General features: G+C 57.4%; 1 protein-coding gene across 2 annotated transcripts in view; it reads right to left on the bottom strand.

Moving 5' to 3' along the window:
* Positions 1-23848, bottom strand: part of LOC144726224 (ADP-ribosylation factor GTPase-activating protein 1-like) — a 32177-nt gene extending 8329 nt beyond the window's left edge. Inside the window, exons 1-10 of one of the 2 annotated variants that reach the window (XM_078604745.1) lie at positions 23719-23848; positions 22460-22533; positions 20515-20624; positions 18141-18312; positions 17867-17967; positions 15120-15212; positions 14592-14703; positions 14001-14057; positions 6157-6189; positions 784-840 (exon numbers count right to left, since the gene is read on the bottom strand). In XM_078604745.1, coding sequence (XP_078460871.1) covers positions 784-840; positions 6157-6189; positions 14001-14057; positions 14592-14703; positions 15120-15212; positions 17867-17967; positions 18141-18312; positions 20515-20624; positions 22460-22519 — 795 coding nt within the window. In that variant the 5' untranslated portion in view covers positions 22520-22533; positions 23719-23848. Of the gene's footprint in view, positions 1-783; positions 841-6156; positions 6190-14000; positions 14058-14591; positions 14704-15119; positions 15213-17866; positions 17968-18140; positions 18313-20514; positions 20625-22459; positions 22537-23718 lie in introns of both variants that reach the window. The other variant, XM_078604744.1, reaches the window with a different exon arrangement.
* Positions 23849-25276: the final 1428 nt, after the last annotated feature.

A 25276-nucleotide genomic window follows, 5' to 3' on the forward strand; every position in this document is an offset into this window, starting at 1 on the left:
CCACACCACCACCCTTCTCGTGGATTGTGTGCGGCCTTAATAGGTGCTCACTAACACGTGCGGGCCCGCACATGCATGCATGCACGCACGCCGACTTGCGCATGTCGAACGGTACGGGACACATGCCAAGGTGACGGGTGTTTTGGCCGCAAGGCATCATGGGAAGCCCCCATGATGCCTTGCACCGCCGAAGTGAACGAACGCACGCACACACCCCGCCGTGTTTTAAAATGAAACCACGGAGCCTCCAAACAGCAAATCGCTTTTACAGGCGGCCGTTTTGAGCGTTGCCCTCGGCAAAAGCGATGTGACAGTCGCGTGAGCAAGCTTCGCCCCCCGTTGGGGATGGTCGGCGCGGGCGAGGCCTGCAGCGCGACCGCCACGCTCTGCGGCCGTGCGCCGTCGCCCCCCTGGGTCTACGCGACGACGCTGCTGCTCGCGACCGCCGAGTGGGTCGCCACCCCTCGGCCGAGTTCACCTTTTTCTTATTTTAATTACTTTTACCGGGCGACACCTGGCCACCATCACAAACAATAGCTCGGCGAAGTGGCTTATCATCATCGTGTGGAAATATTTAGCGGCCAAATAATCTTAAACGCGTGAAGGTGGTTCTCAATGTGAAAGGGAAAAACCGGAGGTCCCGGGCAAAAATCCACGCGACTACGGGGAGAGAAAGAAAACACACAAACTCCAAATACACAGCAGCAGGTGACAGGGTTGGGATCGAACCCCACGGCCTCCTGTAGACGTGGCGAGGGAGTTAACATCCCACCACACAGTCACCTTGTCTGTCGCAGGCTTGATGATGTTATCACTCATCGTCTGGCTTAGCTCAGATGCCTGTGGGATGGGGGGGAGGCGAGGAGAGGGAGGAGAGGAAGGGTGGGAAGGAGGGAGGAGAGGGAGGATTTATTGGTCAACCACCTGCCTTCTGGACGTACTTGCGGTAACGCGTCAGCCGCCGATGATACCGGAGCGAGAGGCCAAAGGTCATGGGGCTTCGACGAGAACCATCGGCGTGCGATGAATCGCGTGGATCCAGTTAAGCGCGGAAGCGTAGAGCGAGGGAAGGGTCGGGGGGGGGGTGTCACGTTCAGATGGAGCGGCTCGGGTAGATACACACGGCGGTGACAGGTAGGGGAATACAGCGACTCCTCTACTTACGCACATTTGACTTAACATATTCCTCTACTTACGACCATTTTAAATAACATACTCCGCTACTAACGAATACTCGACTTAACACACTCTACTTACGAATGGTCGACTTAACAGACTCCTTTGTTTACGAACATTCGACTTTCAGAGAAACGAACAAGCCTGTCCCGTATGTCTGTTCACTGTTTGGACCGAGAGTCGTAAGTTCAACCACTGCGCATTAGATGGCGGTGGTGGCATCTACATCTGCAGAACGTGAAGAACCAGTGGCATCTACAGCTACAGAACGTGAAGAACCAGTGGCATCTACATCTGCGGACCATGAAGAACCAGTGGCATCTACACCTACAGAACGTAAAGAACCAGTGGCATCTACATCTGCAGAACATGAAGAACCAGTGGCATCTACATCTGCAGAACATGAAGAACCAGTGGCATCTACATCTGGAGAACATGAAGAACCAGTGGCATCTACATCTGCAGAACATGAAGAACCAGTGGCATCGACAGCTACAGAACATGAACCAGTGACATCTACATCTGCAGAACATGAAGAACCAGTGGCATCTACATCTACAGAATGGGAAGAACCAGTGGCATCTACAGAACGTGAAGAACCAGTGGCATTTACATCCACAAAACATGAAGAATCAGTGGCATCTACATCTACAGAAGGTGAATACCCAGTGGAATATACATCTGCAGAACATGAAAAACCAGTGGCATCTCATATACAGAACTTGAAGAACCAGTGGCATATACATCTACAGAATATGAAGAACCAGTGGCATCTACAGAACGTGAAGAACCAGTGGCATCTACAGAAGGTGAAGAACAAATGGCATGTATATCTGCAGAACGTGAAGAATCAGTGGCATCTACAGAACGTGAAGAACCAGTGGCATCTACATCTACAGAACATGAAGAACCAGTGGCATCTACATCTACAGGAGATTATGCAACTTTTAAAGCCATTCCCCGTGTTTAGTGTACACGCCGTACAACACGTTTGGATTCGACAGGAGTAAAGTTGGACTTACAAACAAATCGACTTACGAACAGACCTCTGGAACCCACCTCGTTCGTAAGTAGAGGAGTCCCTGTATTTATCTGGCTGGGATCATGATTTCGGCCCGACGTTATTCAGCTCTCGTAGAGGGGTGAAGGTCGTGTCGCTACGGTTCCCCGCGGTGAGTAATTACGCCTGTTAAAAACAACAGCGCTGCTGCTGCTGCTGCGCCTCTCTAAATGAAACACCACGCTGTGAACCGCACCCGCGAGGTCCGAGAGTCAGAGACGGCACGTGACGGGCGACCCCCTGCGACCCCCCCCCCGCCTCACTGCGGCTTCGACGGGGGCCCACAATGTGTGTCGTTAAGAGTGGAATTTCACACAACCCTCTCTCTCCTATCTCTCCGTCTCTGTCTCTTTCTCTACCATCTCTCCGTCTCTCTCTCCTCTCTCTGTCTCTTTCCCCTCCACTCCCTCGCTCTCTACCTGCCCGCCTACCCTTGTGACCAAAGAAAATAAGCGTTTTATTTATATTTACCACAGACAGTATATTGAATGGATTTGTATTATTCTTACGATTAATGTAAAGGCCCTATTTACACGAGAGATGGGGAGCGGTAGTGTAGCGGTTAGCACGCTGCGCTATGAACCCGGCAATCCGGGTTCGATTCTCACTCACGGCCAACACCAGTGACGATTATCTGCACCGGTCCTGGGCCTCCCCTAGGTCGACTCAGCCTCAAATTAGTACATGGTGTGGTGTGTTAATATCGTACTGGGGAGACAAAGGCGATCGGGCGTGATGCTGGCCACCCACCCCCTCGTGTGCCGTGCAGGCCTTCACAGGTGCTTGTTAACAGCACTTGCCCCAACAGTCTGTTCAGGCTACACGCTCACAGCGAGCACCTATGATCTTTGTCTTTTTGTGTGTGTGTGTGTGTGTATGTGTGTGTGTGTATATGTGTATGTATGTGTGTATGTGTGTGTGTGTATGTGTGTGTGTGTGACGGGAAAGGTCCTGGCAAGGATTATTCAACATTGTCTTGCTATGCACGCTGAGGAGAGGCTTGCGGAGCCCCAATGCGGTTTCACGAAAGGGCGGTCCTGCACAGATGCCATATGTTCTGTCCGTCTGCTACAGCAGAGGTATAGGGAATTCCAACAGGACCTACATCTCTGCTTTATTGACCTGGTCAAGGCCTATTACACCATCAGTAGGCCTGGGCTCTGGGTTGTTCTTCGTGCTTTCAGAGTCCCTGACCCTCTGCTCACAATCATTAAGGACCTTCATGATGGTGAGCGGGCCCGGGTAAAACTACGTGGCCGGGAGTCAGAGCCTTTCCCTGTACACCTTGGGGTGCGACAGGGATGTCCTCTGTATCCCACATTATTTAACATCTATTTTGACCACGTAGTTCGTGAAGCCTTCAATAGCTGTACCGGGGGAATTTCCATTTGGTAGAGATATAATGGGAGGCTGATCGATGCCCGGGTGCGATTGGTCAACCACATTATGTATGCAGATGATTTGGTTATAGCTGCTCATTCAGAGGAGGAGTTGGAGACGCTGCTGCTGAGACTGGAGCATGCCACTAAGAGGTGGGGCCTTACCATCAGCCCCACCAAAACTAAGCACCTGCCTGGGTATTTTGTACCGTTGGACACTCCACCCCCACAACTCACAATCGGTGATGGGGCAGTAGTGGAGTGGAGAGTTTCCCATACCTGGGCAGTGTGCTTATGACCGGCTCCAGTTTAACAGCAGAGGTCTCACTCCGAATCAGTCGAGCGGCAATATCTTTTCATCGGTTGCGTAATGTCGTGTGGAAGCTACCTGGTCTGTCACTCCGCACGAAGCTTCAGGTCTTCTCGGCCAGTCATTCCCTCCCTTCTCTATGCTTGCGAAACGTGGACCCCCCTAATGGAGCATCTTCGCCGGTTGGAAACATTTAGGCTGGCCTGCCTACGATCCATCCTGGATTTAACCAGGCTGGATTGTGAGGATTTCACAAATCCTTGAAAGATCTGGGCAAAGTCCCATCGGTGAGCTCCTCCGGCAGGCAAGGCTGCGTTGGCTGGGTCATGTAGCCCGCATGCCCAGCCACCAAGAGTGGACTTGCCGATGACTGGTACCAGCAGTGTCAAGATCGGCCTCTGTGGAGGAGGCTCGTGAAGGACGCTACTGGGCAGTTGGAGGCAGTCGCCCTCCAACAACAACGGAGGGCGGAGGAGCGACGCTCACAACAACGAGCGGAGCGCCGGGTGGCTAAAGCACAGCAAGTTGGTACAGTAGGGGGCACAGGTGGTGGATCAGCAAATCATCTCGGTCATCTCGGTCAGTCGACCCGTGGCACCTGGGTCTGCCCCGTGACCTCCTGCCAGCGGGCATTTGACACTTCACGTGGCCTCAAGGTGCACTTGGCCTGGCACAAGCACAAGCATCGTGGTGACGTCACCGCCACTTAGTGGCGAATGGCGGTTGTTGTTGTGTGTGTATGTGTGTGTGTATGTGTGTGTATGTGTGTGTGTATGTGTGTGTATGTGTGTGTGTGTATGTGTGTGTGTGTATGTGTGTATGTGTGTGTGTGTATGTGTGTGTGTGTATGTGTGTGTATGTGTGTGTGTATGTGTGTGTATGTGTGTATGTCTGTATGCGTGTGTGTGTGTGTATGTATGTGTGTGTATGTGTGTATGTGTGCGTGTCGTGTTACCGGATCCTTGTTGCCCCACAGCTGCCGTCCGGTGAGAGCGTGCGGGGGGCGGGTTGCACACGGTCACCGTTAAACAACGCCGGCAAGCGCCGGTGACACAAACAACAACAACAACAACTGCTGCAGTTGTTGTTGCGTTGTATCTCCGGCAAGCGCGGCGACACAACAACATGGGTGCTAGTCACTAACAGCACTTGCCCCAACAGTCTGTTTAGGCTACACAGTGGAGCTTTATCTTTGTTTGTCTTTGTATGTGTTGTTTAACTTTCGCACTGCACGTAGCCAACCGCGCTAATCGAAGGTGCAGTGTTGAGTCTATGGGCAGTGTTGAGTCTATGGGCAGTGTTGAGTCTATGGGCAGTGTTGAGTCTATGGGCAGTGTTAGTCTATGGGCAGTGTTGAGTCTATGGGTAGTGTTAGTCTATGGGTAGTGTTGAGTCTATGGGCAGTGTTGAGTCTATGGGCAGTGTTGAGTCTATGGGCAGTGTTGAGTCTATGGGCAGTGTTCGTCTATGGGCAGTGTTGAGTCTATGGGCAGTGTTGAGTCTATGGGTAGTGTTAGTCTATGGGTAGTGTTGAGTCTATGGGCAGTGTTGAGTCTATGGGCAGTGTTGAGTCTATGGGTAGTGTTGAGTCGTTGGGCAGTGTTGAGTCTATGGGCAGTGTTGAGTCTATGGGCAGTGTTAGTCTATGGGCAGTGTTGAGTCTATGGGCAGTGTTAGTCTATGGGCAGTGTTGAGTCTATGGGCAGTGTTAGTCTATGTGTAGTGTGTACTCTTTTGAACTTCTTTCGCACTGTACATATCCAACTGTGCTCATGGGAGCTACGGGGGGAGGGGGGGGATCACAAACTAGACACAAACATCAGTTTTAGAGAAATGAGTTTGTCAATGTCGATGGCAATGTAAATCTCCGCAGAGCTCCGAGTGGCTTCCAAATATCGGCAGGCAGAGGCGTTCCAGACGGCCGCAGAAGCGCGCGCGATGCAGTCGTGACGTCTTTGTTCGACCGCCCCCCCCGCCCCCCCCGCCGTAACAGACTGTTGGGGTGGGTGCTGTTAGTAGCGAGTAGCGGCAGCAGCGGCGGCGCCGCCTACGGATGCCGCCACTGTGGCACACGAGGGGGTGGGTGGCCAGCGGCCACGCCCGTACGGCCGCCGTTGTCTCCCACAGTGGCGATGTCTACCACACACCGCACCAGGTACCCATTTGAGGCCGAGTCGACCCAGAGGAGGCACACACACGCGCGCTTGCGCGGAGTGCTCGGGGCGGAGTACCTTTTGAGATGCCTGGGATCCCAGCTTAGCGGCCTGTGTGGAGCGTGCGGACGAGGAGGAGGAGGGGGGGTGAGGAGAGACAACAAAATAAAGTCACAACCCGGAGCGTCGCAAACGCGTCGTCACGCACAGCGCCAGCGCCAGCGTCAGCGCCAGCGTCAGCGCCAGCGTTAGCGTCAGCGCCAGCGCCAGCGTCAGCGCCAGCGCCAGCATCAGCGCCAGCGCCAGCGCCAGCGTCAGCGCCAGCGCCAGCGTCAGCGCCAGCGTCAGCGCCAGCGCCAGCGTCAGCGCCAGCGTCAGCGCCAGCGTCAGCGTCAGCCCTCTTGTCCATCCACTGCTAGATGACAGCATCCATCACCCACCACCGACTTCGATCAATGTGTCGGGGGGCGGGGGGGTTGTTTGACCATACTTCACCATGCCAGTCAAGTGCGGCGTGGATGGCGAAGGACGGTGTGCAGCGGTCCGGGCGCTGAACTTCACCCTCCGGACTGACGTTAGCCACCCCCGTGTCTCAGCGGGGTGGCTGGCCGCTTCAACAGCGCCGGTGGTCAACTTTACACGCCAGCCAGCCAAGCCAGCCAAGCCAGCCAAGCCAGCCAAGCCAGCCAAGCCAGCCAAGCCAGCTTCCTCATTCTGACTTTTTTCTTACCCAGGGGGCACAAACAGCCAAGTGGCGGGACCTCTTCGTCTCGGAGGAGGGGGTCACCCCCCCCCACCCCCCGGCCTCTTATCTCTTCGCTGGCTACCGGTCAAACTCCGAGTAGATTTTAAGGCACTGATATTCACCTATAAGTCTTTAAAATGGCTCACCACCCACGTTACTTGCAGCAACTAATACATTGATATATATACAATCAAGGTCCTTAAGTTCTTCTGATCTTCAACAACTCAGCACTCCCACAGGTCTCCAGGCTGCGCTCTTTTGGCGATCAGCGCTGTTGTCAGCGTGGCACCACAAACTACGGGACGCCTTGCCACTTGAAATCAGGGCGATCGGAATTGGTAGATAGATTTAAGTCTGCTTTGAAAACCCAACTCCTATAAACTGGTCTTCACTCTTCAGTGTGGGCGTTTGGCCCACTGGGTTCTGTTTTTGAATTATTCTTATCATTATTATAAAACTTGAGAAGTTTTCAGTCGCCTATTGCGCGTTCATACGTGGCGGGAGGAGGAGGAAGCCCCGAGAGCCCGGAAGACAACCGGATGCCTTTGCGAGCGAGGGGGCAACGCTCGATCCCCCCCTCCCCGCACACATGGAGACAGGCGGCCGATTAGTCCACTCGCTGACAGAGCCAGGAGGTTACATGGCCCATAACTGATGTCTGCGATTAAGAGCTTTATAGATTCCGACTCGGATTCTGATCTCGACGCCTGCGGGGTTAAGTGAGTCTAACAGCCGAGGCCAATCCGTGTCGAAGGAAATGCTCACATGGAGTGGAATAATTATCTGCGTGCGGTTATATATCCGATTTGCGGATTAACCGCGCGCACTGAGATTTTGCCCCAAGTTAATAGCTCGTGCCCAAATTGATAATCATAAAACAGCGATACGTTGTTATTCTTGGAAATGTTTATTTACAAGTTGCTTAACCAGACAAATATCTTCCTCCGGTTAATCCCAAATCCACGTGAGATCACCTCTACAGATTATCTGAACCGGCCTTCATAGGTGCTGCTACTCGCTAACAGCACTTGCCCCGACAGTCTGTTAAAGGCTACACGGTGGGGGGGGATCTTTGTCTTTGTGTCGCGGGCGCGCATGGGTATTAAGTTTTTAAGGGCTACGTTATTCCGTGTTAAACTTTAATCTCGCGGCGTCGGATTTCGCTGTCGGCAGAGGGAGAAAATAAAACCGCCGACTTGCCATCTCGGCAGCAGCGCGGCGCAATGCCTCTCACGTTGCCCACGCGCGACGATTCAAACGGTGTGGTGACGATGGCTAAACCCGTCGCATTCTTCCGGATGTGGTCAAAATCGCACTCGCAGTCTTCAAGATCCATCCCTCCATCTACTTACTACCGCTGCCTACCCTCTCCCCTCTCATCTCACTCCAGTCCCCTCCACGCACTCTCCTACCTCTCCCCTCTCATCTCACTCTACTCCCCTCCAAAATAGTTTCGTTAGTTAGCTCAGAGACGGTGATTGGTTCCAGGAGACCGATTATAACGTACTTTATAATATTTAAACGGTGGATATTAATAACAACATAAACACACGATGTTAAAATAAACACGGTTAATAAATGCATTAATAAAATATTTTACTCGACCTACAACAGCCCGTCGTTAACAGGGGAATGGTCGGTAAGCGAACACGTTGGGCCGCACCGCCGGCCGGCAATGACGCCGCACCGCCGGCCGACGGCGACACCGCACCGCCGGCCGACGGCGACGCCGCCACCGCACCGCCGGCCGACGGCGACGCCGCACCGCCGGCCGACGGCGACGCCGCACCGCCGGCCGACAGCGATGCCATACCGCCGGCTGAGCAGCTGTCTGCTCCGCCAACCGTCCCCTCTCCAGCGTTGGGAGCAGGGATGGAGGAGGCGCTGCTTCGCCTCACAGAGCTGCTCTGCGCGACCGCCTCCCTCCTGGGCGAGATGCGGCGCTCACATGCGATGGCGGGAGGGAGAGAAGAGGCGCAGCGCTCGCCCGAGCCTGCCACCGCCGTTCCCGCCACCGGCATTCCCGCCACAAATGTGGGGGATACTTCCGGGTGTGTCGTCACTTCCGCCGGGGGAGCAATGACCGCTGGGAGCAACGTCACTTCTGGGCCCAGCGTGGTCCAACCAAACAACGCCGCATCATCAGCGCTGCGACCTTCACCGCCGGACGACAGCTGGCTTCAACCTAGCATACCGCGTCATCAGCGCTGCGACCGGACAGTGAGGGCGCCATTCTTACTGTAACCGGCGCCGGGGCCGGCACATCGATCGACACGCTGGTCGTCGCCTTTGCTCTGGCCAAAGGTTGGAGGTCGGTAGACCAGGCCCCTGACACTTCGTCCATTTACGCGCTCCGGGTTAATGATTTTTGTTGACATTTTCTTCGTTGTCGTTGGGGAGTCGTGATTGTTGTTGGGTAAACTGTGTGGAGCTTCGCTCGTTAGTGTTGTCAATGTGTGTGCGAAACTTTGCTTATGATTGTTAACAATGTATAGTTTGTATGGAGCTTTGTTCGTGATTGTAAATGTATAGCTTGTGCTGTCATTGTTAACGATGTATAGACTGTATGGGGCATTTATCTTGAGATGGTGACATGCTGCCAGGGATTTGGAATTGTCGTGCTGGCTCTCAAATATCTTGGGGTGCAGATCCTGACCAGGATGGCCCAGCGGGTGTTGCGTGTCTAACACGAGAGTTGTGGTCCCGTCATGCTATGGCTGACGGCTTGACCTGACAGCCCGGAGATAGAGACACTCCGTGGCATGTCTAGCCTAGTGGGCTGTGCGCTCCCATGGCTCGGAGAGTGTGGTCCCGTCATGCAATGGCCGACGGCTTGACCTGACAGCCTGGAGATTGAAACACTCCGTGGCATGTCTAGCCTAGTGGGCCGTGCGCTCACATGGCTCGGAGAGTGTGGTCCCGTCATGCTATGGCTGACGGCTTGACCTGACAGCCTGGAGATTGAAACACTCCGTGGCATGTCTAGCCTAGTGGGCCGTGCGCTCACATGGCTCGGAGAGTGTGGTCCCGTCATGCAATGGCCGACAGCTTGACCTGACGGCCCGGAGGTTGAAACCCTCCGTGGTGCGTCTGGAGCTGTAGGCTCGCCCTGACGGTCCGGAGATTGAGACACTCGGAGGCGCGTTGAAACAGTGGGCTGGAGATGCGTAGTGTTCAGGTGTAGTTGTCCCGTTACGTTGGGACTGTATCCCTCAGTTGTTAGGGTGCATGTTGTGCAGTGAGTTAACGATGGGTCATCTCAGCTCGGTCGGTACAGCTATATGCTGCGACGCGAGTCTTGGAGAGAGACTGGGTTGAAGTTCCCCCGATACGGCCGACGCGTGAGCGTCGGAAAGGCGGGGTGTGATGCCGAGTGGCATGAGATGTCCGGGTTGGCCTTCAAGGGAGGGCTGCTGGGTTGTGCGAGCGCGGGAGACCACGGGGATGCGGTTCGCGCAGTTCAGACCGTGGAGGTGCCATCTCTTGCAGGGATCTGTACGATGTCTCAGCCATATCATTGGCAAGTCGGGCATTGCTGCGGATCCCGAGGAGGGCTAGGTGTGCCGAGGGTCGTTTGTTCACGTGTCATTGCTTCACCTTTTTGTTGATTGACGCTTGTATATAGTGTAAAGTTGTACAGGTTGGTTAGGGTATTTATGGTTGCTTTCTTGTTTTATTTTCTTTTCCTGTTGAGGCTCGCGTATTTTTTTTTCTTCCCTTTCGTTAATTTAAACATTCTAATTATTGACAGCCGGGATGGCTGGAGGCTACATAGAGGAGGGTAATGTAGTGACATAAGAGGGGAGGGGCTGCTGGGGGCTCTGGGACCCTAGGCAACCCAGACGCTTAAGCCCCATGGTGCCAGGCGCGGGGATCCCAGACAACCCAGCCAGTTAAGCCCCTTGGCGCCACCACCGGGGGGGGCTGTGTGTGCTCTGTGGGATATCTGGGGGCGCACACAACCCCACCCCTCGTTGGGGACGAGGCATAAAAGGGCAGCTCCCTGGCCGATCAGGGCCAGTTGTAGCTCAAGACCCAAGACCAGCCATCTCAGGACCCTGGGACGCTGTGAGGGCCAGTGGTGGGACTCTGGAACTCCCGGCTCTACGTCCTTGTGAGGGCGAGTTCCAGAGCATAGCCAGAGTAGTGTATCTAGGCTGTGTACCTAGGCTGTGTACCTAGGCTGTAACAGAGTATCAGGACTGTTGGATTGTAATAAAGAAGTTACCTCTACAAGTGTCTCCGGAACCCATTACAGAGGCACTACACTACACTATACACTACTATACACTACACTACTATATACTACACTATACACTACTATATACTACACTATTATACACTACTATATACTACACTACTATACACTACACCACTATACACTACACTACTATACAATACGCTAAACCACTATACACTACACTACTATACACTAAACTACTATACACTACACTATACACTAGGCCTCGGCAAGGTAAGGTAAAAGTTAAAAGGTAAAAACAACGAGCCTACCTTTACCCTACCACAATACAATCACTCTACCCTACCTTTAACCCTTTAGCAGGGAATTACCCGATTACAAGGTAATCACATGGAAAAGGTTTATAACGGTAAATGCTACAGGTAGAGCGCTTTATTCATATAGAATACTCGCGATGATTCCAATTTTACACGCTTGTTGTCGTTGTTGTCATTGTTGTTGTCGTTGTTGTATCCTCCAATCGTGTAACTCAATTTTAACCCACTTCCTAATGTGGTATCGACTGCAAACTTGGTATACTTCTGTCATACTGATAACAATACTATATTCTATCATAAAATATATATATTTATAAACATAATTTGTTATATGTTATGTTTTGGCTTGGGTCTAATTGTCCACACTCAACTGACGTTGGCTGTAATTCGACACAGTCCCTTACGTTATGGCAAGCTTCGGGGCCACTTCCTGGAGTCGTGGAGTTCTGCCATTACTAGTACATTTAATAAAAGCGTGTTTAAAAAAAAGGTTTTTTAAATATTACTTGTTAAATGGAGGCCACGGACTACGCCACAGAGCTTTTAGCGGTAAACAAGGTACCGTGTTTACCGGGTAATACTTCGCGCTACCTTTACCCTACCGGGTAATTCTTCCGAGCTACCTTTACCCTACCCTTTACCTTATCCCTTGGCATGTCGACACCTTTATCCTTTTACCCGGTAAAAAGGGTAAATTACCTTACCGAGGCCTACTATACACTACACCACTATACACTACACCACTATACACTACACCATACACTACACCACTATACACGACACTACACTGCACTACACATTGGCCTCTCTGGAGGCCCGTCATTAAGTGATAAGTCCTTAAGGGGGCTGCTCGTCAAGAGGGGTTCTACCGTAACAAGGTCGCGATCCTCACGCAGCGGACCGCTTCAACCACGCCGGGTTGGCGGCGGAAGGTGTGGGGGGGGGGGTGGCGGGGTGTCGCACAGACGCGGCGACGTAGAAATAGAGGACAACAGCGGACGCTGCATCGCGATTCAGCACGCACGGGGGGTGCGGCACTAGGAGGCGGTCCGTCGATTGTTTTTGTTGCAAAGCCTGGGAGGGAGTGAGGGAGCGAACGAGGGAGCGAGGGAGGGAGGGAGGGAGGAAGGGAGCGAGGGAGCGAGGGAGCGAGGGAGGGAGGAAGGGAGCGAGGGAGCGAGGGAGGGAGGGAGGGAGCGAGGGAGGGAGGGAGCGAGCGAGGGAGCGAGGGAGCGAGGGAGGGAGCGAGGGAGCGAGGGAGCGAGGGAGCGAGGGAGGGAGGGAGCGAGGGAGGGAGCGAGCGAGGGAGCGAGGGAGCGAGGAAGGGAGGGAGCGAGGGAGGGAGGGAGCGAGGTAGGGAGGGAGCGAGGTAGGGAGGGAACGAGCGAGCGAGGGAGGGAGCGAGGGAGGGAGGGAGCGAGGGAGGAAGGGAGCGAGGGAGCGAGGGAGGGAGGGAGGGAGGGAGCGAGGGAGCGAGGGAGCGAGCGAGGGATCGAGCGAGGGAGCGAGGGAGCGAGCGAGGGATCGAGGGAGGGAGCGAGGGAGCGAGCGAGGGATCGAGGGAGGGAGCGAGGGAGCGAGGGAGCGAGGGAGCGAGGGAGCGAGGGAGGGAGGAGATCGCAGGGCTGCAGCGCGACTGCATTTTTGACCGCTCACGGAGCCTCACTGAAGGGACACGCGCAGGCTTGGACCATTACCGAGGCTCAACCGATTCATGAGACTCTTTGAAGATTAAGGAGACTCTAGACGATGAACGAGTCTCAGAGGAAACAAACGAATAACGAGACTCGGTGATTCACGAGAATCGGGACGATTCACAATTCATGGCGCCCCAGCTCAAGTTTCTCTTGACCGCGATGGATGGCCTCGGAGCATCGCCATCAAGACGACCGAGGGGTCGGTGATTAACAACGAAGACGCTCACGGCAGGGACGGCACAGTCCGAGCCGAAGGCGGTGGGGGGGGAGGAGGAGGGGAGGGGGTTTCTTTTGATAAAACGAGGAACTCAACAGACCGGGATGAGTCTCATTTACAAACAAAATCACAATTACGGTCGATCGTCCATCAGCCGGCACCGAGCGATCATCCGGCTGCTGCTTCCAACGTTATCCAGCGGTCCGGAAAAACCGCTCCACAGGCTGTAATCCACTCCGGCGATCGGCACCGTGTCGCGTGACAAGGTAGCCACGCTCGATTTCGGCGTGAAATATTAAACACGCTACATTATGCAATACATTCAACTTACACAATGAAAATACTGCACGTCACCCCATGCCGAGTCGTCGAGATTGATGTTGTCGGCACAGTACGGTAAATACAGCAACGCTTTACAGTCCGGATACTCGTGTGTTTGTCTGTTCATTTGTGCCAATTCCATGAAATAAACGCAGCAGTGGCAGCAGCTGTAGCTACTGCTCCTGGGTAAAGTACGAAATGGTGAAGGGCAAAGTCAGCTGACCGATTCCCGCTGAGCCCGGCCACAGTCCCACTCGATGGATCCTCAAATTGCGTTCTTAAAACGTCTCCGGGCGCCAGGCGCGTGGCTCCTGCATGCGCCTGGCACCGTACCTACGTTGGGCGTAGAGGGGTTGGCTACGTACGGTGGGGAGGGGGAGGGGGGTGGGGGGGTGGGGGGGTGGGGGGGCACAGCGGCACTCACCCCTTCCTTGGCCACGGTGGCGATCTTGCTCGCCCCCACCGCGAAGCTGCTCCAGCCCTGGCGGGGAGAGAGCAAGCAAGCAAGAAGGAGGAGAAGGAGGTGTGAGGGGGAGGTGGGGGGAGGAGGAGTGGGAGGAGGTGTGAGGAGGAGGGGGGGAGGAGGAAGGGGGGAGGAGGAAGGGGGGAGGAGGTGGAGGAGGAGGTGTAGGAGGTGGAAGAGGTGATGCAAGGAGAAGGGGGAGGTGGTATTTAAAATCGCATTTTTTTTATAGTATACAGTACATGTTGTGTTTCTCTGAATGGTGCTTCTTGAATGTGTTATCGTTAGTGTCGACGTTAGCTAAGGCACACTCATCCTGAGCTGCTGTGCAGTTGCCTGGGTGAAAAGTGGGAGGGGGGGGGGGCGGGTGGGGGCTCATGGCGGTGTTGAGGGGGGGGGGGTTCATGGTGGTGTTGAGGGGGGGGTCTCACGGAGTAGAAGGAGGACATGGCGTTGTTGAGGGGGGGGGGGTGATGGTGGTGTTGAGGGGGGGGGGTGATGGTGGTGTTGAGGGGGGGGGTTGATGGTGGTGTATGAGGGGGGGGGTCTCACAGAGTAGAAGGAGGACATGGCGTTGTTGAGGAGGTCGTCGTCCTTCTTCTGTGGCTCCACGGTGTTGCCGAAGCCGACGTAGCGACTGTCATGGCCGCTGTGGCCACCGCCGCTGAGGCACGGAAACCACGGTGGTGGTGGTGGTGGCGGCAGCAATGACAACAACGATGACGGTGACAACGAAAACAACAAACGACGATGACAACACCGAAAACAACAACAACGACAACAATGACACCGAAAACAATTACAATAACAACAAATGACATAGTAAACAACAACAATGACAACGACGACAACAACATCAATGACAATACAGAAAACAACAACAACAACAAACGAGAACAACACCGAAAACAACGATAATAAAAAACGATAACAACAATGACAACAGCAACAGACAACAGAATCAGAATGGTTATTCGTTCCCCAGGATAAATCCGATTATCTACAAACGTCAGAAAGTTACAGAACGATACGAAAATAACAAAACCCGATGGTAGCGACGGTGTTTGCCAGGAGGCGCACCTCTGGTAGCTATCGTCACCGAGCCAGTCCTCGTAGTCGCTGGTCGTGGTGAAGGAGGAGGGCGTCTGCTGCTTGGAGCTGCTGCTGCTGTTCCTGTGGCGCCGGACAGACCGTAGAGACGGCGGAGAGACGGTGGGGAGACGGTGGAGAGACGGTGAACAAAACCCGGCAGCGAGGGGCGGAGTGGGGGAACGATGCCCATCACATTTGAAGAGCTGGGTCCGAGTTGGGTCAGAGTTGGGTCAGAGCTAGAGGCCGACCAAAATTCGGTTTCGATTTCGGCGCCGAAAGTTGGCAAATGGCCTCTTTCGGCATAGTTTCTATTTCGGCCGAAGCCACAAAGTGAACTTTCGGCGGTTTACTTTCGGGTTTCGGTCGAAAGTAAATATTGAACTTTCGGTCTGGTTTCGTTTTTGGCCGAAACCAGAAAGTCAGTTTCAGTCAGAGCTGGGTCAGAGTTGGGCCACCACACCGGTGTTAGTGAGGGTCACCACGCCGGTGTTAGTGAGGCCCACCACACCGGTGTTAGTGAGGGTCACCACGCCGGTGTTAGTGAGGGTCACCACGCCGGTGTTAGTGAGGGTCACCACGCCGGTGTTAGTGAGGGTCACCACGCCGGTGTTAGTGAGGGTCACCACGCCGGTGTTAGTGAGGCCCACCACACCGGTGTTAGTGAGGGTCACCACGCCGGTGTTAGTGAGGGTCACCACACCGGTGTTAGTGAGGGTCACCACGCCGGTGTTAGTGAGGGTCACCACGCCGGTGTTAGTGAGGGTCACCACGCCGGTGTTAGTGAGGGTCACCACGCCGGTGTTAGTGAGGGTCACCACACCGGTGTTAGTGAGGGTCACCACGCCGGTGTTAGTGAGGGTCACCACGCCGGTGTTAGTGAGGGTCACCACGCCGGTGTTAGTGAGGGTCACCACGCCGGTGTTAGTGAGGGTCACCACGCCGGTGTTAGTGAGGGTCACCACACCGGTGTTAGTGAGGGTCACCACGCCGGTGTTAGTGAGGGTCACCACGCCGGTGTTAGTGAGGGTCACCACGCCGGTGTTAGTGAGGGTCACCACGCCGGTGTTAGTGAGGGTCACCACGCCGGTGTGAGTGAGGGTGACCACGCCGGTGTTAGTGAGGGTCACCACGCCGGTGTTAGTGAGGGTCACCACGCCGGTGTGAGTGAGGGTCACCACGCCGGTGTGAGTGAGGGTCACCACGCCGGTGTGAGGGTCACCACGCCGGTGTTAGTGAGGGTCACCACGCCGGTGTTAGTGAGGGTCACCACGCCGGTGTGAGTGAGGGTCACCACGCCGGTGTTAGTGAGGGTCACCACGCCGGTGTGAGTGAGGGTCACCACGTCGGTGTGAGTGAGGGTCACCACGCCGGTGTGAGGGTCACCACGCCGGTGTGAGTGAGGGTCACCACGCCGGTGTGAGTGAGGGTCACCACGCCGGTGTGAGTGAGGGTCACCACGCCGGTGTGAGTGAGGGTCACCACGTCGGTGTGAGTGAGGGTCACCACGCCGGTGTGAGTGAGGGTCACCACGCCGGTGTGAGTGAGGGTCACCACGCCGGTGTGAGGGTCACCACGCCGGTGTGAGTGAGGGTCACCACGCCGGTGTGAGTGAGGGTCACCACGCCGGTGTGAGTGAGGGTCACCACGTCGGTGTGAGTGAGGGTCACCACGCCGGTGTGAGTGAGGGTCACCACGCCGGTGTGAGTGAGGGTCACCACGTCGGTGTGAGTGAGGGTCACCACGCCGGTGTGAGTGAGGGTCACCACGTCGGTGTGAGTGAGGGTCACCACGCCGGTGTGAGTGAGGGTCACCACGCCGGTGTGAGGGTCACCACGCCGGTGTGAGTGAGGGTCACCACGCCGGTGTGAGTGAGGGTCACCACGCCGGTGTGAGGGTCACCACGCCGGTGTTAGTGAGGGTCACCACGCCGGTGTGAGTGAGGGTCACCACGCCGGTGTGAGTGAGGGTCACCACGCCGGTGTGAGTGAGGGTCACCACGCCGGTGTGAGGGTCACCACGCCGGTGTGAGTGAGGGTCACCACGCCGGTGTGAGTGAGGGTCACCACGCCGGTGTGATTGAGGCTCACCACACATCTGGGGGAGAAGTCCTAATAAAAGGCCACTAGGGGCCGCCAGTGGGCCCGCGGTGGCCGGAGAGGCCGCGTGGTTGCGTGTCTGTTGTTGGCACAGGAGGGCGGACACGTGGTGCATCGGCCAGTCATCTCGGTCATCTCAGTCAGTCGACCCACGGCACCTGGGTCTGCCCCGTGACCTTCTACCGACGGGCGTTCGACACTTCACGTGGGTGTCAACGTGTACATGGCCTGGCACAAGCGCCGTGGTGACATCACCGCCACTTAGTGGCGAATGGCGGTTGTTGTTGTTATTGTGTGCGTGTGCGTGCGCGCGTGCACACGCACACAATAGTGTAGTGGTTAGCGCACGATGCGACGAACCCGTCGACTCGAGTTCGATTCTCGCTGACGGCAAACACTGGTGACGATTATCTGAACCGGTCCTGGGCTTCCCCTAGGTGGACTCAGCCTCAAATAAGTACCTGGTGCATTAAGTATTGCCACTGGGGAGACAAAGGTGGCCGGGCGCGTGTCGCTGTCCACCCACCCCACTCGTGTGCAGTGTCGGCCTTCACAGGTGCTACTCGCTAACAGCACTTGCCCCGGCAGTCTGTTGAGGCTACACGGGGGATCTTTGTCTTGTGTGTGTGAAGGCCGCACCTGTGGGAGGCGTTGAGGCGGCCGCCGGCCTGCGGAGGCGCCCAGTTCCGGGCCTCCGACGTCTCCTCGGACCACTCGCGCCCCTCGGCCTGCGCCGAGATCTGGGGGGGGGCGGGGGGGGGGGGGGTGGCACGGGGAGAGTGGCGACGGTGACGACGTGCGGGTAACTGCCGTCGTCACGGGTAACCGCCGTCGTCGCGGGTAACCGCCGTCGTCACGGCCACACGAGGGGTGGGGGGGATGGGTGGGGGGGGGTGGGGGGGTGGGGGGTGACCTTGTCACGGTAGAGGGCAGCGGGGCGGCTGTTGTACTTCTCCTGCAGCGTCCAGCCCTCCTCCACGTCGTCGCGCTCCCCCAGGAAGGCGCGGAACCTCGTGTTGCCCCCCGCCTTCATCTTCGCCAGCTCCAGGTCCTTCCACTTGTCCATGGAGACCGAGCGCACAAAGCTGCACCGCACAGACGGTGGGGGGGGGGAGCATGCGAGGGAGGAGAGAGAGGAGAGGCGACGGTGACTGAGAGCACGCATGTGGCAGTGACAGAGTGACTGGGAGGATGATGAGTGAGTGACTGGGAGGGTGATGAGAGTGAGGGAGTGATGAGGCAACAACAGCAGTGGGCGGAGGAGTGATGCACGCAAACGTCGGTCACCGGCCGTTTTAAAACAAAGACACTAAAACTATTTCTGATTTTACCGGAGCGGGAGAGCAAGCGGGGGCGGGAGAGTGAGCGGGAGAGAGAGTGGGAGAGCCAGCGGGAGAGTGAGCGGTGGAGTGAGAGCGAGCGGAAGAGCGAGCGGGAGAGAGAGCGGTGGAGTGAGAGCGAGCGGGAGAGTGAGCGGGAGAGAGAGCGGGAGAGCGAGCGGGAGAGTGAGCGGGAGAGCGAACGGGAGAGTGAGCGGGAGAGCGAGCGGGAGAGTGAGCGGGAGAGTGAGAGTGAGCGGGAGAGAGAGCGGGAGAGTGAGCGGGAGAGTGAGTGGGAGAGTGAGCGGGAAAGTGAGTGGGAGAGTGAGAGTGAGTGGGAGAGCGAGCGGGAGAGTGAGCGGGAGAGCGAGCGGGAGAGCGAGCAGGAGAGCGAGCGGGAGAGAGAGCGGGAGAGTGAGAGTGAGCGAGAGAGCGAGCAGGAGAGAGAGCGGGAGAGTGAGAGTGAGCGGGAGAGTGAGAGTGAGAGTGAGCGGGAAACAGAGCGGGAGACTGAGCGGGAGAGCGAGCGGGAGAGCGAGCGGGAGAGCGAGCGTGAGCGGGAGAGTGAGCGGGAGAGTGAGCAGGAGAGTGAGCGGGAGAGTGAGCGGGAGAGAGAGCGGGAGAGAGAGCGGGAGAGAGAGCGGGAGAGTGAGCGGGAGAGTGAGAACGGGAGAGTGAGCGGGAGAGTGAGCGGGAGAGTGAGCGGGAGAGAGAGCGGGAGAGTGAGAACGGGAGAGGGAGCGGGAGAGAGAGCGGGAGAGTGAGAACGGGAGAGTGAGCGGGAGAGTGAGCGGGAGAGTGAGCGGGAGAGTGAGCGGGAGAGAGAGCGGGAGAGTGAGCGGGAGAGTGAGAACGGGAGAGTGAGCGGGAGAGTGAGCGGGAGAGTGAGCGGGAGAGCGGGCGGGAGAGAGAGCGGGAGAGAGAGCGGGAGAGTGAGCGGGAGAGTGAGCGGGAGAGTGAGCGGGAGAGTGAGCGGGAGAGCGGGCGGGAGAGAGAGCGGGAGAGTGAGCGGGAGAGTGAGCGGGAGAGTGAGCGGGAGAGTGAGCGGGAGAGCGGGCGGGAGAGCGAGCGTGAGCGGGAGAGTGAGCGGGAGAGTGAGCGGGAGAGCGAGCGGGAGAGCGAGCGGGAGAGCGAGCGTGAGCGGGAGAGTGAGCGGGAGAGAGAGCGGGAGAGTGAGCGGGAGAGTGAGCGGGAGAGTGAGCGGGAGAGTGAGCGGGAGAGAGAGCGGGAGAGAGAGCGGGAGAGTGAGCGGGAGAGTGAGAACGGGAGAGTGAGCGGGAGAGTGAGCGGGAGAGAGAGCGGGAGAGTGAGAACGGGAGAGGGAGCGGGAGAGAGAGCGGGAGAGTGAGCGGGAGAGTGAGCGGGAGAGTGAGCGGGAGAGTGAGCGGGAGAGAGAGCGGGAGAGAGAGCGGGAGAGTGAGCGGGAGAGTGAGAACGGGAGAGTGAGCGGGAGAGTGAGCGGGAGAGTGAGCGGGAGAGTGAGCGGGAGAGTGAGCGGGAGAGAGAGCGGGAGAGAGAGCGGGAGAGTGAGCGGGAGAGTGAGAACGGGAGAGTGAGCGGGAGAGAGAGCGGGAGAGTGAGCGGGAGAGTGAGCGGGAGAGTGAGCGGGAGAGTGAGCGGGAGAGTGGGCGGGAGAGCGGGCGGGAGAGAGAGCGGGAGAGTGAGCGGGAGAGTGAGCGGGAGAGTGAGCGGGAGAGTGAGCGGGAGAGCGGGCGGGAGAGCGGGCGGGAGAGAGAGCGGGAGAGTGAGCGGGAGAGTGAGCGGGAGAGTGAGCGGGAGAGTGAGCGGGAGAGTGAGCGGGAGAGTGAGCGGGAGAGCGGGCGGGAGAGAGAGCGGGAGAGTGAGAACGGGAGAGGGAGCGGGAGAGAGAGAATGAGAGCGGGAGAGAGAGAATGAGAGCGGGGGCGGGAGAGCGAGCGAGCGAGTGGCTGAGCAGCGGGGCGTTGAGGGGTGCGTCGTGGCGACTACCTGAGGTGCACCCCGAGCCCCCGGTGCCTCCCCGAGCACTCGAGGCAGATCCAGATGCCGTAGGTGACGCTCACCCACTGCGGGTTGAACGCTCCGCACTCGAAGCACGTCTGTGGCACGCAGCACGGCACGGGACACGCAGCATGAGACACAGCGCACGGCACGGGACGCGAAGCACGGGACACGCAGCATGAGACACAGCGAACAGCACGGGACGCGAAGCACGGGACACGCAGCATGAGACACAGCGAACGGCACGGGATGCGCAGCATGAGACACAGCGAACAGCACGGGACGCGAAGCACGGGACACGCAGCATGAGACACAGCGAACAGCACGGGACGCGAAGCACGGGACACGCAGCATGAGACACAGCGAACAGCACGGGACGCGCAGCATGAGACACAGCGAACAGCACGGGACGCGAAGCACGGGACACGCAGCATGAGACACAGCGAACAGCACGGGACACGCAGCACGGGACGCGCAGCATGAGACACAGCGAACAACACGGGACACGCAGCACGGGACGCGCAGCATGAGACACAGCGAACAACACGGGACACGCAGCACGGGACACGCAGCATGAGACACAGCGAACAGCACGGGACGCACAGCACGGCACACGCAGCATGAGACACAGCGAACAGCACGGGACACGCAGCACGGGACACGCAGCATGAGACACAGCGAACAGCACGGGACGCGCAGCACGGCACACGCAGCATGAGACACAGCGAACGGCACGGGACGCGAAGCACGGGACACGCAGCATGAGACACAGCGAACAGCACGGGACGCGAAGCACGGGACACGCAGCATGAGACACAGCGAACGGCACGGGATGCGCAGCATGAGACACAGCGAACAGCACGGGACGCGCAGCACGGGACGCGCAGCATGAGACACAGCGAACAGCACGGGACGCGAAGCATGAGACACAGCGCACAGCACGGGACGCGAAGCATGAGACACAGCGAACAGCACGGCACACGCAGCATGAGACACAGCGCACAGCACGGGACGCGCAGCATGAGACACAGCGAACAGCACGGCACACGCAGCATGAGACACAGCGCACAGCACGGGACGCGCAGCATGAGACACAGCGCACAGCACGGGACGCGAAGCATGAGACACAGCGCACAGCACGGGACGCGAAGCATGAGACACAGCGCACAGCACGGGACGCGAAGCATGAGACACAGCGCACGGCACGGGACGCGAAGCATGAGACACAGCGCACAGCACGGGACGCGCAGCATGAGACACAGCGCACGGCACGGGACGCGAAGCATGAGACACAGCGCACGGCACGGGACGCGAAGCATGAGACACAGCGCACAGCACGGGACGCGCAGCATGAGACACAGCGCACGGCACGGGACGCGCAGCATGAGACACAGCGCACGGCACGGGACGCGAAGCATGAGACACAGCGCACGGCACGGGACGCGAAGCATGAGACACAGCGCACAGCACGGGACGCGAAGCATGAGACACAGCGCACGGCACGGGACGCAACAAACAAAGATCAGAGCGGACGGGAGCTTCCATTCCTTGAGTTATCATTTGCGATAACCAGGCTCACTGCTGAAAAGTAACTATTAGTGAAGCCCCACCCACAATGGATTGGAGATGTTGACTACCTCGCCTGGTGTGCAGGAGGTCGTGGGTTCGATCCCGACCCTGACGCCTGCCACTGCTGTATATGTGGAGTCTGCGTGTCTCTCTCTACCCGTGGTCGCGTGGATTTTGTTCCGGGTCTTCCGGTTTTTCCCTCCACATTGACAATCACCGTCACGCTTGGAGTCGTTTCCACACGACGACGATGATGATGAGCCACCAGCCACCACGGGTGGCCAGGGTCGCTTTTGAGACAGGAGCTACACAGCTCTGTGTTGCACGTGGAGAGTGGCGGGTCGAGAGGCGGAGGGCGACTCACCGCGTTGTCGTCCTGGCCGCGGACCTCCTTGAGCACTCGCCGGGTCCTGGGGCTCGCCATGGCTCCTCCTCCTCCTGCTGCAACCCACGGGGAGCGTAGAGTCCACCACTAGAGTCCACCACCACTAGATTCCACCACTAGTCTACCACTAGAGTCCACCACCGCTAAACTCCACCACCGCCGCACTCCACCGCCACAGTCCACCACCACACTCCACCGCCACAGTCCACCGCTAGACTCCACCGCCACAGTCCACCGCCACAGTCCACCACCACAGTTCACCACCACAGTCCACCGCTAGACTCCACCGCCACACTCCACCACTAGACTCCACCGCCACAGTCCACCACCACAGTCCACCGCTAGACTCCTCCACCACAGTCCACCACCACAGTCCACCGCCACAGTCCACCGCCACAGTCCACCGCCACAGTCCACCACCAGACTCCACCGCCACACTCCACCACCAGACTCCACCACCACAGTCCACCACCAGACTCCACCACCAGACTCCACCACCACAGTCCACCACCAGACTCCACCGCCACAGTCCACCGCTAGAGTCCACCGCTAGACTCCACCGCCACAGTCCACCACCAGACTCCACCGCCACAGTCCACCACCAGACTCCACCGCCACACTCCACCACCAGACTCCACCGCCACAGTCCACCACCAGACTCCACCGCCACACTCCACCACCAGACTCCACCACCACAGTCCACCACCAGACTCCACCACCACAGTCCACCACCAGACTCCACCACCACAGTCCACCGCTAGACTCCACCGCCACAGTCCACCACCACAGTCCACCGCTAGACTCCACCACCACAGTCCACCGCTAGACTCCACCACCAGACTCCACCGCCACAGTCCACCACCAGACTCCACCACCACAGTCCACCACCAGACTCCACCGCCACAGTCCACCACTAGACTCCACCACCACAGTCCACCGCTAGACTCCACCGCCACAGTCCACCACCACAGTCCACCGCTAGACTCCACCGCCACAGTCCACCACCAGACTCCACCGCCACAGTCCACCACTAGACTCCACCACCACAGTCCACCGCTAGACTCCACCGCCACAGTCCACCACCACAGTCCACCGCTAGACTCCACCGCCACAGTCCACCACCAGACTCCACCACCACAGTCCACCATTAGACTCCACCACCACAGTCCACCACCAGACACCACCACCACCACTAGACTCCTCCGCGGTAGATCCACCGCCGGGCGAGCGCCACTCACCGCCGGCTCGAGTCTGACCGCGGGGGGCAGGAGGCGGCTCGGGGCTTGCGGCCTCCTCGGCTGCTCGCCGCCTCGGCTCCTGCCGGGACGGGAAGCCGCCAGTCGCCGAGACGGACAAGCGATAAGAATCACCGATCGACGATGGTCGGTGGGTTGATGATCGATGGGTTGATGATCGATGGGTTGATGATCTATGGCTTGATGATCGATGGGTTGATGATCGATGGGTTGATGATCGATGATTACGAATCGGCTCGAGTAGTGATCGGGGCCGCTGCTACCGCCGCCGCTGATGACGATGACGATGCCACGACGCAGTGACGTCACAGCCCCCCCCCCCCGAGTTGCCCCCCTCCTCCCCCTTGCCAGGTCCGAGGGTTAAAAAACCTCTAGGGCACCCCCCTCCCTCGGCTGGGTGAGAGCAGAGAATCGATTTCGCCTATTGGAGAGGTGGAATCGAGGTGTGGGCGATCCGGGGTTGGGGGGTCCCCCCACCCCTTCCCCACCCCATCTCGGTCCGCCTGGGGAGTTGGGAGAGAGAGCGAAGCTCACAACAACGAGCGGAGCGCCGGGCGGCTAAAGCGCAGTGGATTGTTGGCGTCTCAGTCGGTCAAACCCACGGCACCTGCTGGGTCTGTCTAGTGACCACCTCCTGCCCCTAGCCTGCACAGCAGTCATCACATAGCACATGGGTTTGTTTCGTGACCTCCTGCACCTAGCCTGGCACAGCAGTCATTCCATAGCACCTGAGTCTGTCCCGTGACCACCTCCTGCACCTAGCCTGGCACAGCAGTCATTTCATAGCACATGGGATTGTTTTGTGACCTCCTGCACCTAGCCTGGCACAGCAGTCATTTCATAACACATGGGTTTGTCCCGTGACCACCTCCTCCTCCTGCACCTAGCCTGGCACAGCAGTAAAACCCCCGGCGCTAGGGTCTATCCCGTGACAGACCCAGGTATAATTTTATTTAAGGTACAAATACAAATAAGCTAAACTTAGATTTTATAGCTCAACGAAAGTGGCTTATCACGTGGACATTTATCGCAGCTAAATACTTCAAACGAACTTTTTATTTGTCTATTTCTTTTCGAGTGATGTGTTTACCTTGCCTATACTTTGCACTCCGTTATTGTTTGTAAAATGTGTTTGTTGTTGTTGTGACGTTCGAGCCTCGTGCTCCTAATGGTCATCTGTGAAGAAGAGCTTTATAGCTCATCGGATTCCTCCAGGATAAATAAATACAGGGACTCCTCGACTTACGAACTAGGTGGGTTCCATAGGTCTGTTCGTAAGTCGATTTGTTCGTAAGTCCAACTTTACTCCTGTCGATTCCAAACGTGTTGTACGGCGTGTACACTAAACACGAGGAGTGGCTTTATAAGTTGTAAATCCCCTGTAGACGTAGATGCCACTGGTTCTTCACGTTCTGTAGATGTAGATGCCACTGGTTCTTCACGTTCTATAGATGTATATACCACTGGTTCTTTACGTTCTGCAGATGTAGATGCCACTGGTTCTTCATGTTCTGCAGATGTAGATGCCACCACCGCTATC

The sequence above is a fragment of the Lampetra planeri genome, chromosome 23 (assembly GCF_965212315.1).
Source record: "Lampetra planeri chromosome 23, kcLamPlan1.2.h2, whole genome shotgun sequence".
NCBI classification, from domain to species: Eukaryota; Metazoa; Chordata; class Hyperoartia; order Petromyzontiformes; family Petromyzontidae; genus Lampetra; species Lampetra planeri.